General features: G+C 36.5%; 3 protein-coding genes across 9 annotated transcripts in view; 1 reads left to right on the top strand and 2 right to left on the bottom strand.

Annotated features, from left to right (window-relative positions):
* Hr39 (Nuclear hormone receptor FTZ-F1 beta) overlaps window positions 1–1,625 on the bottom strand; it is a 33,259-nt gene extending 31,634 nt beyond the window's left edge. Inside the window, exon 1 of the mRNA XM_088034399.1 lies at window positions 1,350–1,625. The gene's annotated coding sequence lies outside the window, so the exon portion shown is untranslated. The remainder of the gene's footprint in view (window positions 1–1,349) is intronic.
* Window positions 1,626–2,295: 670 nt separating this feature from the next.
* On the top strand, window positions 2,296–3,722 carry Rab9 (RAS oncogene family member Rab9). The gene is made up of 4 exons (XM_088034409.1): window positions 2,296–2,474; window positions 2,555–2,792; window positions 2,838–3,035; window positions 3,082–3,722. The coding sequence occupies exons 2-4, from the start codon at window positions 2,592–2,594 to the stop codon at window positions 3,343–3,345; spliced, it is 663 nt and encodes a 220-aa protein (XP_087890535.1). The 5' UTR covers window positions 2,296–2,474; window positions 2,555–2,591; the 3' UTR covers window positions 3,346–3,722.
* A 38-nt stretch (window positions 3,723–3,760) lies between these two features.
* Cip4 (formin-binding protein 1-like Cip4) overlaps window positions 3,761–16,566 on the bottom strand; it is a 39,337-nt gene continuing 26,531 nt past the window's right edge. Inside the window, exons 3-12 of one of the 7 annotated variants that reach the window (XM_088034402.1) lie at window positions 13,606–13,656; window positions 13,191–13,335; window positions 9,985–10,146; window positions 9,655–9,939; window positions 9,382–9,609; window positions 6,073–6,102; window positions 5,786–5,978; window positions 5,459–5,741; window positions 5,187–5,356; window positions 3,761–4,534 (exon numbers count right to left, since the gene is read on the bottom strand). In XM_088034402.1, coding sequence (XP_087890528.1) covers window positions 4,374–4,534; window positions 5,187–5,356; window positions 5,459–5,741; window positions 5,786–5,978; window positions 6,073–6,102; window positions 9,382–9,609; window positions 9,655–9,939; window positions 9,985–10,146; window positions 13,191–13,335; window positions 13,606–13,656 — 1,708 coding nt within the window. In that variant the 3' untranslated portion in view covers window positions 3,761–4,373. The remainder of the gene's footprint in view (window positions 4,535–5,186; window positions 5,357–5,458; window positions 5,742–5,785; window positions 5,979–6,072; window positions 6,103–9,381; window positions 9,610–9,654; window positions 9,940–9,984; window positions 10,147–13,190; window positions 13,336–13,605; window positions 13,657–16,566) is intronic. The other 6 variants (XM_088034404.1, XM_088034407.1, XM_088034408.1 and 3 more) reach the window with 6 other exon arrangements.

Raw genomic sequence — 16,566 nt, 5'->3', positions numbered from 1 at the left:
ACATGTTGGAATATAAACGTCTATCACGGTGGGTTTCTGGCCAGTATTCGCACGTTTCCGCAAGAACCGAAACCTCAACTTGACCTGCATATAAAATTGTGGCTGTAGTAGATAAATCATAGTATTTGACTCGTGAATAATAGTGTATTATAGAGGTATAATGGTAGCCATTCGGAATGTGACGACAAAGTTTTAAGCGAGTTTTTAATCGTTCAATGTAATATGACCATTGTACACGAATCAAGTACTATGCTTTATCTTCTACACCCACGACTTTATATGAGAGTCGAGTTATATTTGCACGTGTTGGAATATGAATGTCATTATAATTGAGGAAACGTCCAGAAACTCACGGCGATTTATTCTAAGGTTAGAGAAAGGATGCAGGCATCATTCATTATGCATTTCAAAAAATTAGCCATATTTAGAAACTGGTAATTACGTTTAACTGACAACCTTGTAGGATCATGAATTAGTATTCGGTTACCGTTTTTAATTATGCTACCAGGTGGCCAAATAAACCATAAACCGTTAACTATGCATTATATCAGAAGTGGCGGAGCTTTTGAACTAACTCGTTGAGTAGAAGAAGGGGTTATTGTGACGAGTGGGTAATTCATTTCGATTGCGTGAGATTCGGTTGGGATAAATACAGTCGTACCAACATACTCAAAAAAACGCAGCCGCCTACTAGACCCCCCCAATTCAAGTTTTTCAAGAGGAGCAATTAAAGGAGTTTTTACCAGCAAATAGAGTCATCATGAACCAGCGAATTTTTATAGTTCATTATTATTATTTTTTTAAATTACTAGGATTTATTATAGTCACACTGTCTGGTCGTCACTGTGATAACGCTTATCGCGGACAAAAGCCAATCGCGGCGATAAGATAGGCGCCGTGACCTTGCCATGGTCGTAGTGACGTGCAGGGCTGCCAACGGAATCCAAATTCCGCGCCGCCTGCTAGTTATGTTAACAATGAAGATGGATGGTGACAGCGGTTCCTTTTCTATTGAAAGGCGAAAATAATAAATAGCCGATGATTATCTCCGTTCGTGTGAACTGATGGGTTTATTGCACCTCTGAAAACGCAACGTCCTTGAGCCGGCCCTGTTCGTCACGTGACCGGGCAAGGCGCGACCTTCAATCCGTGTACAGTACATTCGAGTACCTGTCACTCGTTTACTTAAGTTAAGAGAGAGGTGCTTGGGTGAATGACTGTACTTATGTATGCTCACCTTGGACCGAAATCTAAATACCTTCTATTCTACAATTAACATTTAAAACGGGAAATATTCCGTTTGTTTGCAAAAATCTGCATGCTTTTGTCTCGCCTGCTCAGATACATACCGCTCTTATCTCCGAAGGAAATGCATCCTTAGATAAATCCAGTCGAGAGCCGAATTCAATTAGGAAAGCACAAATGTTAGGTAACAGCAATTTTCACTTTCACGGTTCGGATTTATGCACGGCACACCTTCAAGAGAGTTTATTGACACCGTGTTCAGGTAAAACCATTGCAACAACCACAATGGTGAGAGGGGGGCTCCGGGGACACCGTCGCGACGTCCCACAACGCTGACACCACACCTCCGAACACACAACAACCTTCTAAAGGGGGCACAACTCCAACACCGCGGCGACGGACAAAACGAACAAAAATGCTCAATTCACAATCGTCTGTAAAAACAATGGAAATTAAAAAACGACTCGTAACGCCACCTACTGTCACCTGTCAATGGAACGTACCAACCCACGAACGAAAAGCACCAGATTTTCGTAAAGTCGATACCTGCAGAAATCTCCGGGGGTTTTCGCCGCATTTTCACCAATTCGTGCGTGCAAAATTGATGGCAGAAAAACGCCGGAACTCCGGAAATGACTTAAGAATTTAAAATTGGTGCCGAGGGCTCCCTCTAGTGGATGTTTTCGCAACGCCGCCAAATTTTGAAATTAAAAGCACCAGAATTCGTACGCTTGTTATTGTATTTTTACGGTAAATGGAGAGTTTTCCGGACACTTTAAAGAATTTTGAGGCCAAAGCGCAATTGGCGTTCAAAATGGAGCCCCGAACTCGAAAATTTGTCAAGCTCGGCAATGTAGTTCCCTGTAATAAAAACTAAATATTCCTCCAGCTTTTGGTTTTCTCTGGAAAATGAAAATTTGAGCCAAAAATTGGAGTACGAAAGCCCCGAAACCCCTCCGGTGTCTTAAAACGTCGAATTGAAAATTCTAGAGCGCCCCCTGGTGGCAGTTTTCCTCCGCCGCGAATTTTCAAACGCCAGCGGAAGTTTCCCTCATTAAACCTCAATAGTAAACAGGCCAATTAGCCTTGCATAATCACCCAATTTCAGATGTAATTCCACGCCCAGTCTCCTTTCGTCTGGCAAGGTTATGTGTCATCTGACACATGTCACTTTGACATTTGCGGTACTGATCAGCTCAACAAAAAACACCAACTGTATCGTCATTCCGGTAAGAAACCTATCGATCTTGACCCCAGACCGACGATGATTCATTCCGAATTTAATTCCCCTTATCTTTGTTTGTCTCAGGAAGTCCCCACATAACCACAATGTTATAACAGTTGACATGGGTTCCCGAGTGAATATGCGGCCCACGAGCAAGAACACCCTCCTCAAAGTGGTGATTTTAGGGGATGGGGGCGTCGGAAAGAGTTGTCTCATGAACCGTTTCGTCTCGAATCAATTCGACGAGCATTCCTTCCACACAATAGGGGTGGAGTTCCTCAACAAGGACATCGAGATCGACGGGGAGACGTACACGCTACAGGTGAGCCCCTATCGCGTTGGGATCGTTTAACCCCCTGAGTTGCAGATCTGGGACACTGCGGGGCAGGAGCGGTTCAAAACCCTGCGCACCCCTTTCTACCGAGGGAGCGATATATGCATGCTAACCTACGCCATCGACGACAAGCACAGTTTCCGGAACCTGCAGATGTGGAGGAACGAGTTCCTTTACTACGCGGACGTGAAGGAAAACGCGCAGTTCCCTTTCATAGTCATAGGAAACAAAGTAAGACTGTTTTAGCCCCACGCCCTTGTCTCAACTTTGGTTTTAGTCGGACGTGGAGACGAACGAACGCGAAGTCTCCCAAGTGGAAATGGAGACTTGGTGCAACGAAAACGCGATCTCCGCCTGCATGGAGACGTCGGCGAAGAACGCGAGTAACGTCCAAGAGGCTTTTGCCACAGCAGTCCAACATTGGCTGCGGCTGGAGAACCGCGCCGATAAAAACGAGTGTCTGTACTCAGATACTGTTGATCTTACCAAAAAACAGTCGGAAAATCGAACTTCCTGTTGCATAAACACGTCGGATGAGTAGGGGGGCTGTACAGGGGGTTACCTTTAGTACAAAAGTAGGTCTTTGTACATAATCGGCTTGGATTCCATGTTGCATTTCGATAGAACGATTGTGATACTTTACTCATTTCCAATTGTAGGCTTTTTGAAGGAGAATCTTTAGTTTGTACATATTTCTCTCAGGAGCACCAAGTTGAGCGGCCTTTTGTGTTTTTGTACGGTTCCTGTATTGCGAGCACCCTGTATATAACGTGACTTAAGCTAGCTTTTGTACCGCGGAATTCTTTCTAACTTTATATGCATATCAAGAACTAGTGTCAGTATTCTCAGTGCTAAAATCTCGCAATTTTCACGTGTATTTATTTGTATGATATACCCACAATATACTGTTGGCTACCACTGGTTTTATTTACCTACAGGTGTACTAAAACAAGTCGTAATATTCATATAGGTATTTATAATGCAAGTCAGTCATAATATGCACATTAATATTATGATTTTAGCCAATTTCACATAGACATGCGGATTTTCAAGAACACAGGTCAACAATAAGCTTAACTTAACTGATATGCGATGACGTTGATATGACTTAAGTCACAAGCAGCTGCCATCTGTGGCTAATAGCACCAATTAGCTTAAAACCGGCGAAAGACTCCGATGTCTTTGAAAATCCAGCGGTATCAACAAAATGGAATATAATTATGTAGTATAGCACAAATAAACAAAATCACAACTATAATTACAAAGTTACTACCAGGTCGGTGACGTAATTAAAAAAAAGTTATAAAATTACAACTATTTTATATTACAATTTACTTAGATTGTTCTCACAGCGAGCTAGATTAGTGTATGAGCATATATACAAAGTAACTACGCAATATCGCGCTTGTGCTAAGCAAACTTAACTTGCGAAAAGCAATGGACGTTTAGTAATGAGTGTTGAACGAAATGACTCGTAATACAAAACTAACAGTAAGTAGAACATAAATAATGGGTACTGAAGAACATAAATAAAATATAAAAATATAATTTCTTAGCACTGTCCCGCGCTTATTTGTTAAACACCGTTGTTTCAATGTAAGAAGTTGGGACGAATCCCTCTTCGAACTCCCCGTGCATCCGTCGAACTCGAGTCCATCCATCGCCTTGGTCCTCCTCAATCAAATGGAGTTCTTCGTCTTGGGCCATGGGTATGCTACCTTCGCTCGTGGCTGAAATTATATCATCAGTAACTATAGCGACTCCTATCGGTGCGACCAGTTCTTCCCCGACAATTTGCCCCCGGTCAATTCGTCCCCGGCCAATTCGTTTGCCCAATGCAATTTGCCCCTAGTTTAATTCGTCCAATGTGATTTTGATAATAATTGAATGTGATTTATATAATTTTCGTTATTAATTCGTTTTGTTACAATTAAAAAGATCAATATAATAAATTTGTTACTGGTAAATAAAAACATTTATAGGGAAGACAGAAAAATTCGAAAATCATCAGCTTATAGTAAATAGTAAATTAAAAGCCATTTAATTCATTTTTTAAATTTTTGAAATCGGTTCATAAATAAAAATTCTACAACGCCAGCCGTTTTTTAAAAATCACCCTGTATATTTTGAATTATTATTATCAACGACAATTTTAGGGGCGGCTACAATTGTTGCCAGACCCTATGCAGATAATAAATTATGAAAAACGAATTACATTTTTTTTTGTATGTTACCGCAAATACGTGGAGTTGATGCTCTTATTATTATTATTATTATTATTACAACGCATGTAAACAAAACTTTCAGGGACAAATTTGCAGGGGACAAATTGCCGGGGGCAAACTGTCGGGCACGAATTGTCCGCAAATCCATCGGTACTACCTTCAAACGGGTACAACGCTTTGCACACTCCAATGGGCGCCATCAAGTCCGCCTCGTAGTACTCGCTCTCCGGGTCCGCCGCGTGGCCGTCGTACTGGTCAGGATCCGAGTCCACCCCTGGTAAGGACGTGTGCGACGTCCCCAATCCACTTTCAGGACTGTTTGAACAACTAAATGTAAAGTGACGTATAAATAAAAATACTAAGAAAAAAAAACTAGTACAAAATGGTCCTTGCAGCCGGATCAAGCTAAGCTAATCAACCAACACCCACCCATGATTAAGCTGGGGCGTGCCCGGTGCAGACTGCTTGTTATGGTTAATAGTGGGATTAGTGACACTGCTATCACTCGCAGACCTGCTGAGGGACTCCTCTTCGGCGGCGCTCCCTCCGGAGTTCCGGTGATGTCGCGATCCGTTGAGCATCCTCGGGGAGTTTGTCAACGAGTTGTTTTGTCCGGATTGAATCCCCTTGATGGCGTCTTCCAAGTAGCCTTGGTACCGTTTTAGCTCTCCTTGGAGTTTGTCCAGTCGGTGACTACACTCGTTCAATTGACCTGGAAATAGATTTGTAGCGGCGTCCAGAAACGGCGGATTTTACCTTCGATAGTCATTGGGTCCCCGAGAGCCGGATTCGCTTCGTACACTCCCTTCATCTTCATCAGGCCGTCTTTGGCGGCGGTTTCTTGAGCAACTTTCGTCTTGAGCTCCTCGACTTTTTGCATGAGCTTTTTCCGCCTCTGGTTGGGGGGGAGGTCGCTCAAGTCCTCCTTTCCGTCGGCAATTGCAGCGTTCTACAACGCGGAAAGACATTATACACCCCAACGACTTAACTTAAGTAACAATTAGTGTGAACTTAAAATAAAGTACCTTAGCCAAAGCACATACCTTGATCGCCATACAGACTTCTGTAAGCTTCTGTTCGCATGAAAACATAAAAGCATTAGCACATGCCCTCTGAGGATATTTACAGAACTAAAAGTCACCCAACGAAGCAAAAACTGTGTCAGTAAATTACGTGATTTCAACATGCGACTTGGTTGTTTTAAACGTGTTAACATCCATGCATCGTCGTAATAAAGAAAATTACTTACTATAATAATATAATGGTAACAAATAGCCCACACCGAGGTCACCGTCACCAAAGAGAAAGAAACAACAAAGTGTTACAAAATGCGTAAGAAAAGAATTTCTAGAACTCAGAAGTCATCGTTGGATGCAAGACTAAAATGTGTCCATAGTTTACCATTTCATGGGACAATTCGCAAGGTCACGCTGGATTTTCGACATTATATGATTCTTCGGTTTGACGCTGCATGCAATGCGAATTATGCACTTGAAACACGGAGAAAATTAACGGAATTCTTAGTCACTTTTCAACTTCTTGTTAGTCATTAATTACAGCGTAATCTCGCCACGTGTTGAAGGTAAAAAGATGATTAACGGAATTCTACATTCTCTGTTTTGTTCGTTTTTGTGTAAAAAGAAGTTTGGTTGCTAATACAAGCGAGACACTCTGATTCCGATTACATAATTTCCGCATCAAACAATAAAACTAAAAACGTGTTATGATAATCAAAATTGACGTAAATAGAACAAATTGTTTTCCTCGTATTTTGCTAATTACTGATAAAGCCGGCCCTGATCGTGTACTAGGCTCGCGCTTTTTCCTTAGGTTGGTACAGAGCGATAAATAAACTCCTCAGTTGACTTTGAAATGTAAAGTCATGTCTTTTGTTTCTGTTAAGTAATATAGCATTGTCAAACTGAGACAGATTTTCACAAGGCCGTCATGATATTGTAAAAAATTTTGTTATGAAAAAACAATTACAACATTAAAATTAGCAACTGTCAAAGTGGCAATTAACGACACGCTTTGGAATTCCAAAGGTAACTGAGTTTTTATTTGATGGCTCGATATTAATCAAGGGTGGCTTTGCATTTTAGCACGTAGGTCTTAGCGATTTCCACACTGATTGAGGGGTTGACACATAAGCGTAGAATCAACTGAGGTCAGGGGGCAAAATTTAATTATTTGTGAGTAGAAAACAGGAAACAATGGGCGCTCAAAACAAGCGAACAACAACGAAAACAAATTTAATACATGATACGCCAATGCCTCCAAGGTAAATGTCTTAAATCTGACATCTGTCAAATTTAATCGTCTGGTGTAAGAAAAGACCAAAAAATTTCAACGCCGCCTTTGATTAATACACTCACGTTCAAAAATCTTGCACCACCTTATAAAAATTTAATAAATATCAAAATTTAAATATGGGCATAACTGCACTTTAAACTTTATTGGTTCGTTTTAAAATAAAAAAATTCTAAAATCTCTATTTCTTGTTCTGAAATTTTGTAGTTTGGTGCAGTTAATGAACACTCTCGAAGTAGTGGCCTCCATAAATTTCATCGTCATAACTTAAAAATTAACAAAGATACGCATTTTATTAAAAAAAAGTTAACAATTTTTGGTTCGATCTGAAATGAAAAATTCTAAAATCTCTATTACTTGTTCTAAAATTTTATACTTTAGTACAGTTAATGAACACTTTAGAAGTAGAAACCACCATAAATTTTATCGTCATAACTTGAAAATTAACAAAGATACGCATTTTATCAAAAACAAAGTTAAACATTTTTGGTTCGTTCTGAAATGAAAAATTCTAAAATCTCTATTTCTTGTTCTAAAATTTTGCGCTTTGGTGCAGTTAATAAACACTTTAGAAGTAGAAACCTCTATAAATTTCATCGTCATAACATAAAAATTAACAAAGATCCGAATTTTATTAAAAAACGTTGAAAATTTTTTGTTCGTTCTAAAATAAAAAAATTCTAAAATCTCTATTTCTTGTTCTGAAATTTTGTGCTTTGGTGCAGTTAATGAACACTCTCGAAATAGTGGCCTCCATAAATTTCATCGTCATAACTTAAAAACTAACAAAGATTTAGAGATTTAATTAAGAGATTTAATTAAGATTTTAAAATATTTATTTTTTCAAATCCTTTTAGTTTTCTCTAAAATGGAATACAAAAATGTAAAGAGTGCAAGACTTTTAACCGTCAGTGTATTTAAAAGAATCACCCTGTTCTGTTACGCAACTAAAAGAAAACACTCTTTTTTACTGATGCTCAAAAAATGGCATATAATTGAACGGAATTTCATGCTCACTGGACAAAAACATACAATTTTGCAATATGATTATTGTATTTATTATTTGCGGCAATAAAAGTTCAGGTAACGGTTTTAATCAATAAATACGCCGAGATTATAACAGTAAATCTGATAGCTGTAGATAATGCAGATAACTGCATAGGGTGAGTTTTTATATGCAGATTGATAAGCGTTGACACACTTAAGAAACGAGCGACCTTGTGGTTTTTTTCATGTTGGCAGCTCCGTTTTTTGACGTTCGGTGACTATTAATTTTTCGCACTTAGGTTCTTATTAGATTAAATTTCAAACTTTCTTGGATTCTCTTGACATTCTTGAGTCTTTTTCCCTTATTACGTTGGCTCACGAAAAATTTGCGTCCAAATTAAATTTCGCGCTCTAGATTTACAGTTGCGGGAATCAAGCCACCTCAAACTGTCAAAGCAGTCCTGCCAACAGAATTCGCACTCCAAGGGGTTGTGTAACATCAAACTGACAAAGCAGTGCTACCAACAGATTTCGAATTCCAAAGCCGTCTCCGCTAAAAAACTTGTTTGGTACAAAAAGCGCTGAATAAACACGACTGCTTGGAGCCATCGGCAAAAACCGCCGAAAATGCGACTATATTTAGGAAATTCCGTTTTAATGATGACACCGCGAATTCGTGAGAAGCACGAAATGTAGCGTGTGGGCTAAAATAGATCATTTTACGGCGACATTTCTGCTAACATAATAAAAAGTTTCCTCAATCACACTAAACTTTCATCTAGAAAAATGATTGGAGCGATTACTTTCTATGTTACACTGACACAGCGACGGGAAATGGAACAGTAACAAAAGCCGGATTCCCAAGATAATTTCCATAAATTAAAATTCCGATTTAGTTCGTTGATTTGATTTTTCATTTTCAATACGGGAAACTGCGGTAATTGGCGGCGTGGGCGCTCAATGCCGTGTTTACACCAAAACGTAAATAAATACTTTGCGACAGTAAACTATGAACACACTAAACATGCTCGCTGGGATAATTAAAAGAGACGTACCCCTCTGCTCCCGAAAATGTGGAAAATCCCGGCGCGTTTCTTCATCGCTTTCCCTGACATTGTCCCTTTCACTGTGTAACCACCATCTTTCAATTTGCCACTAATTTGAATATTGTTAATGTTATTAGCACTACCCGAATCACTACAACCTTTCGATAAATCTTCAAACGGAATATCTTCAGGAGGTACAAAACCCGATTTATACCTCTCTATAACGAGCATAGTGTCCTGGAAGCACAAATCAGCAAAAGAACGTCCCATCATCCAACTCACCTCTTTTTCATTAATAATGTCGGCGGCTTTCAAAATCCCATCTAAACATTTATTAATAATAGGAAACACATTCCGTTCGATATCTACAGAACTACGTATAAAATTCTTAATATTCTTAATCCTCTTCTCATCCAACTCTTGCAACTGCCGGAAAACTTCAGGTAATCCAGATCTAAAGTGTTGCCGTTGGAGTTCATTAGTCCTTTGTAATTGCATCGCGTATTCATTCTTCGCAGTATCACAAACTTGAGTTTTATAAGCTAAATTCGCACGTTGTTTCTCAACCTGAAAGACACAATTTAGGGGGGCTCACGCGCGGAAACAACAAACCTCGGCTCTGGATAAGTGCAAGTCGGCGTCGGCTTTTTGGAAGTTTTCTAATGCCTTCTCGTTATCTCGAAATGCCTTGTCGTATGCCTTCTTCGAGCGCTGGAGGTTTTCTAGTTGGGTTTGGAGCGACTGGTGCAGGCGGTTGCCTTCTTGGAGCTGTTTCTGGAAAAAGAACAAAAGTTGTAGTTTTAGTTAGTGTTTTTCCAGGAAATCAAGCAGAAATTGGTGATATTTTGTTCGGAATTACCACATTTCCGGTTTTCCAAGTGTGAAAACACAATTTGAAATCGGAGCTGCCAACATAATTGAAATTTTAAAGCCTCTGGCGTGGCGTCCTTGGACGTAATCTTATCAGAAGTATTGCGATGATTTCCCCTGATTTCCTCTGATTTTCTAGTGATTTCTCCTGATCTCCTAATTATTTCCCCCGATTTCATTGAAAATGTTTGCGAAATTATTAGGAAAATCATAGGAAATCACAAGGAAATCAGGACGAATCAAATATGAATTACCAAAGACCCCATTCGATTATCCCCGATTTCTTAAAAATTTCCAATAACACTAGTTTACAAATTTAAGTTTTTTCTTATTTTATCCCGACATTTAATTATAATAATAATGTGATCTCAAATATCCATTGAGCATAATTTTATCACGTCTGGAGTTTTCACAGGATTTTTTTGTATATGCGTAAGAAAGAATTCATTTGTGGGTAAAATGATTCGCAAGATGCGATATTTTTTAAATTTAAAATTTGAATTTTTGGCTAAAATCTGTAAAAACTTATATAAACATATCTCTGACGCGAAGCAAAATATTGAAAAATCCCTCTATTCAAAAAATCGCAGTAGGCTGAGTTTGCAACTTACAGAAAGCGTGGTGGTCTTAAAATATGCACCATATGGCTTTCTATGATTGTGCTAAAATTCAAAATTTTTCTCCAAAAATAAACGGAAATATGAGCTTTTAAGAGAGACACCCAGTATAAGTAAAAAACCAGACGTGATAATTTTTTTCTGTTTTCAGTTTCGAATTCTCCTTAAAAAACTCTTCTATATTCAACGCTTTTCATCATATAAAACCTTGAAAACTAGTGTTTTTATTCAATAGAGACTGAGAATTTTTAACTCATTATAATTAATTATTATTAATACAGTCGAACTTCCATAACTTGAGCTTGAAGGGAAATCACAATTGGTTCGAGTTAAAGAAATTTGAGTTAAAGAAAAAATAAAAATTTTATAGAAGTGCATAATCCGTTAATAAATTTTAGCGCAAATGTTTGTTCCGACAATTTTTTTTATAAAATTGTTTTTTAAAGAATTATAAAAGTCATTTTGCATAGTAGTAAAAAAAATTTCAATATTTCAAACGCATTTTTCACTTGTAAATGTAAATCTCCAAAATCTACATCGTTTCGAGTTGCAATTTTTATAATTTTCTGAAATTTTGGTTAAAGATCTGATTTTTATCTAATTTTTTAGGATATTCTTCTAATTCTGAGAAAATGTTCGAGTTATAGAAGTTTACAGATCGCATGTTGGCAAAATTTAATTCAATTTATAGAAATTTTCGAGTTATGGAATTTAGAGTTGTAGAAGTTCGACTGTATTTGCATTTTTAACTAAGATAGAAGCTTTCTTCTTTAAAAAATTTATAACAATTTCGAATTACTGAAGTTGATACATCCTGATAACAAATATTGCAAATTTTTATTCATGCTCAAAATAAAAGAATCCTAAAATTTGCATCTTTTGCTATATAATTTTGTAACTTCCTGTTAATAAAGATGCTAAAGTTAACTATCTCCCAAAATTTCATTATTTTCGGGCTCGAATTACCGAAGTTACCGGTCTTGTTAGCAAATATCGCAAATTTTTATTCATGTTCAAAATCAAAAATTCCTCAAATTTGTATCTTTTGCTCCACAATTTGGTAACTTGGCCCAGTTAGCAAAGAAGCTAAAGTTAGCTACCCCCCAAAATTTCATTATTTTCACGCTTAAATTACCGAAGTTTCACATCGTGATTACAAATATTTTAAATTTTTATGCATGTTCAAAATCAAAAATTTCTAAAATGTGTATTTTTTGCTCTACAATTATGAAACTTGGTCCAGTTAATAAAAGAGCTAAAGTTAGCTAGCTTCCAAAATTTCATTCTTTTAGCGCTCGAATTACCAAAGTTACACATCTTGACACCAAATATTGCAAAATTTTATTCATGTTTTATAATAAAAAATTTCTAAAATCTGTATTTTTTGCTCTATAATATAATAATTTATAGCATTTTTTTACAGTTAATAATATTCAAGTTTCTTGAACTTTTAAAGTACCATTTTTGGGCTTTGTAGAAAATTTTTCAATGTTGCAACATTGTAAAGCTTTTAAAATTAGTTGTTTAGTAACGAAAACTGCCTAATATAAAATTTTATTAGAAACAGTTGAGCAGCATTGCCAATTTTTTCCTTTGAAAAAAATCCGTATTGTAACAAAGAATTGGTTTAGATAAATTTTGTTTCCATTTCTGAAATGGTTTAACAGAAAACGACATTATACTTCCACTCATGGACGCCTTTTAATCATCATCCTGTATAGTCTTGAAAAATTTTGCTAATTAGAAACGTTCATAACTTAAAAATATTTTTACAGATACAGAGTGTTCATATACTCAGCTGCGTATCAAACTTATGTTTTTATTTAATAGAAAATTGTGTGACAGTATTATAAATCGTTATACGCAAATAAAAAATGGTAAGTTTACAAAATCGCCACATCGTAGTTATAAAACAAACTCAGCCAAATTGAGTCAAGTCGAGTTTTTTTATTTCAATTAATTTAATAAAGAGAAACGTCAAATGCAAAATGTCAAACAACATTTTTTTACACTCTCAAAAACATATTTTAATGCAGATTTAAAAAAATGTAAGAAATTAGAAATTTTATGTCTTTGTGATTTCCCCTGATTTCCTAGTGATTTCCCCTGATTTTGATTTTTCCAGGAAATCAAGCATAAATTGGTGATATTTTGTTCGGAATTACCACAAATTTCCGGTTGGTACCAACATTTCCTCATTAAAAATCACTCATCACATTCCCCAAGTGTGAAAACCCAATTTGAAAACAGCGCTACCAACATAATTGAAATTCTAAAGCCTCTGGTGTGGCGTCCTTGGACGTAATCTTATCAAAACAATTGTTTACTCACTTTTCGTTCTTCCCGAACGTCTTTGACTAAAGCGTTGAGTTCTTTTATAACGTTGGCTTGTAGGTTTTCCGCGACCACTTCGTGTTGTCCGGCGAGGTCGTTGATTTCGTTCATAAGTATTTTGAAAGCTCTACACGACGTGAATCTGTAAAAAACGTCTTTTTAGATGTCACTATTATGCAACTGCATCCAATCAAATCTTTTTGTGTCCACTTTCTCTTCGATTCATTATCGCGATTAAATAATTCCCAATGCATTTATGGAAATGATTAAAAGCGAAAGGAAACTCATGTGAAAAATCCAACGCCGCAACCGCGGAGGTCGTGAATGTTGACCTTTCAGCACAAGAATTCCTTCGAAGTAGTTAAAAAATAATTGGATGCGAGTCTTCCGGTTGCAAACTCGAGTGACTTACTGGTAATCCTCTTCGTCCTTTTTCTTCGGTTGGTAGGTTTTGACCAATCTCCTGGAACAAACAGCTCAATGAATACGTGTCGAGAAAACTTTTTCAACTTTCAAATATTGAAAATGAAAGCGATTGTTCTCTTTGTTAGAACCAGACGGTATTGTGGGGTTTACAATGCTGGGAATATTAAACTGGGTAAATATGGACATTTTTAATAAACCAAGCCTTTTCTACAGTTTTATTTTCTAATTAACGAGGAAAATATTACAGTTACGAGCGGGAAAAACTGGTGAAGGGATGTAGGACGCATTCTTGACTTGTTTGTCGTTCATTTGCTGCGACTGTAAAAACTTGGACGAGTTAATCTAATGATCATAATCATAAAAATGTGATTCTAGTTGCACAACGATAAGTGGGGCAAAAATTTATTATAAAATAAGAGCGTTGTGACAGGAAAAATGTGTAAATAAGATGTTTGGTTTAACTCAAAGTCAAGTTAAGATCATTAGATCAGATTAAACAGATTCTTTTTGTTGGTGCTAAAAAAATTCTAGAATTGGTCTCCTTTGCTGTATCATTTCGAAATTTGACCCAGATAATAAAGAAGCTAGAGTTAGTAATCTCCCGAATTGACAGATTATAACAGAATTAACTAGAATTTTTAAACGGACAAGATCCGCCTATTCTTCATAATAAAATGCAGAATGTGATCGAACCGGAATTAAAACCCAAAAAAGAATTATTTCATTGGCTGGCAGTGTCTTGATTAAGGTAGTTTTTATAACAAAAAACGCTCACAAACAACCAACTCCGTCGTAACTATTCACTGATTGACCAAATGTTCAAAACTGTTGCTTATTGGATGCTGATAACAAAAGAAGTCGAGCTCTGGACTTGCTGCGTAACGTTTTCAGTCGATTTTGTTTATTGGATAGAAATGACAAAAAATGAACCCAATTGTAAAATTTAAAACGATTTTTTGTGTCAGCAAAACTCTTTAGAAAAAATAACAGTAGTCAACAAATTGTGGAGAAAATTTCTACTGAAGAAGAGAAAAGTCATTGAAACTATTGAAGTGTAATTATGAAGAAATGTGCAAAACTCGTCGAAGAATTGCTTATATTTGAAGCTAAATGACGATTTCTGCTACATGTGGAAAAACTGCTACAGACAATTTCTAGACTTTGTCTCTTTTGCTCTATAATTTGAAATTTGAAATTTGGCCCAGGTAATAAAGAAGCTAGAGTTAGTATTCTCACAAAATTTCACTATTTTAACGGTCGAATTATTAAAGTTACAGGTCTTGATAAAAAATAATGCAAATTAATCATATTCAAAATAAAAATTTTTTAAACTCTGCATTTTTTGGTCTAAAATTTTGTAACTTGCTCCAATTAATAAAGAAGCTAAAGTTAGCTACCTTCTAAAATTTCTTTACTTTGACGCTCGAATTACGAAATCTACAGGTCTTAATAGAAAATACTGCAAATTTTTGTTCATGTTCAAAATTAAAAATTTCCAAACTTTGTATCTTTGGCTCTATAATTTTGTAACTTGGTGCAGCTAATAAAAAAGCTAAAGTTAGCTACATCCTGAAATTTTATTACTTTGGCGCTCGAATTACCGCAGTTACATCTTGATAACAAATATTGCAATTTTTTTTTCATGTTCAAAATCAAAAATTTCTAAACTCTGTATCTTTTGGTCTAAAATTTTGTAACTTGGTTCAGTCAATAAAGAAGCTAAAGTCAGCTACCTCCCAAAATTTCATTACTTTGGTACTTGTATTATCGAAGTTACAGATCTTGATATCAAATATTGCAAACTTTTATTCATGTTCAAAATCAAAATTTCCTAAAATCTGTATCATTTGCTCTACAATTTTGTAACTTGACCTAGTTAATAAAGAAACTAAAATTAGCTACCTCCCGAAATTTCATTACCAAAGTTACAGGTGTTGATAGCAAATATTGCAAATTTTTATTCATCTTCAAAATCAAAAATTTCAAAAATTTGTTTCTTTTGCGCTATAATTTTCTAACTTACTATAACTAATAATCGATCAAATACAAAACAAAGTAGCACCCAATGGATCCAAAAATTAACTATTTCAAGAATTTCAGTCAAGTATAAAAAAATCGTTTTTTAATGATCAATTTTTCCACCTCATTTCCGTTAGATAACAATCACATTTTTCCACGCTCGCTTACAAATTATCGATCCATTCCCAGATCAATCATAAATAATCCATACATGGACCTCGCCAACATCCATTCTTGAATTTATTTACCATGTTAAGATTCACCTCCTACGTTCCCAAGACGCTTCAGGTTATTTAATTTCAATTACCGAACAAGACTTTACCATCGAGCTCCATTAATTAAAAATGTATGAATCACTTTATCCTTCGCATTTATCAAAAACAGATATCGAATCCATATTTTCCAAGATTAACACATGAAAACCGTTTTAATTGTATGATTAGGGCGTAGGTTGTCGGATGGAGAGGCGGAGACGTAGGATGTAAATTTTTGGTGTCCGGATAGTGACATCTCGATCTTAATTGTGTGTAATTTCCCTGTTCTTCTCCACTGGGTGCACACCAATTGCTTAATTAAATGTGAATATAAAAACCATAATTACGCGTCATACATCGCAGTACTTCCTCTGCTTTCTAATCGAACTCCCGAAAGTTCAATTTCCTCGTTTCCAACCTTGACAGGTCGTGTTCTTGTAACGACATTTCCACGACTAAAGTCAACAATAACTCGCCGGTTGTAGGCGCCTTCCAACGGTCGCTGATCCTTTTGCGAAATGCTCAGCTTTGTACGGTGATGTAACGTGCTTTTATAGACCATGGAATAAAATTTCTCCACGGCTTATTTTAATCAGGAATTTTCATGGTAAAAACTACAGTTCGAGTGGGACGGCGAACAAAGAAGAAAACCGATTTAACAGGTTCGCTGACCA

The sequence above is a fragment of the Gnatocerus cornutus genome, chromosome 4, assembly GCF_029298725.1.
Source record: "Gnatocerus cornutus isolate USDA-ARS CGAHR chromosome 4, icGnaCorn1.1, whole genome shotgun sequence".
NCBI lineage: Eukaryota > Metazoa > Arthropoda > Insecta > Coleoptera > Tenebrionidae > Gnatocerus > Gnatocerus cornutus.
The sequence above is the reverse complement of the archived record's forward strand: the minus strand, read 5'-3'. Positions and strand labels throughout refer to the sequence as shown.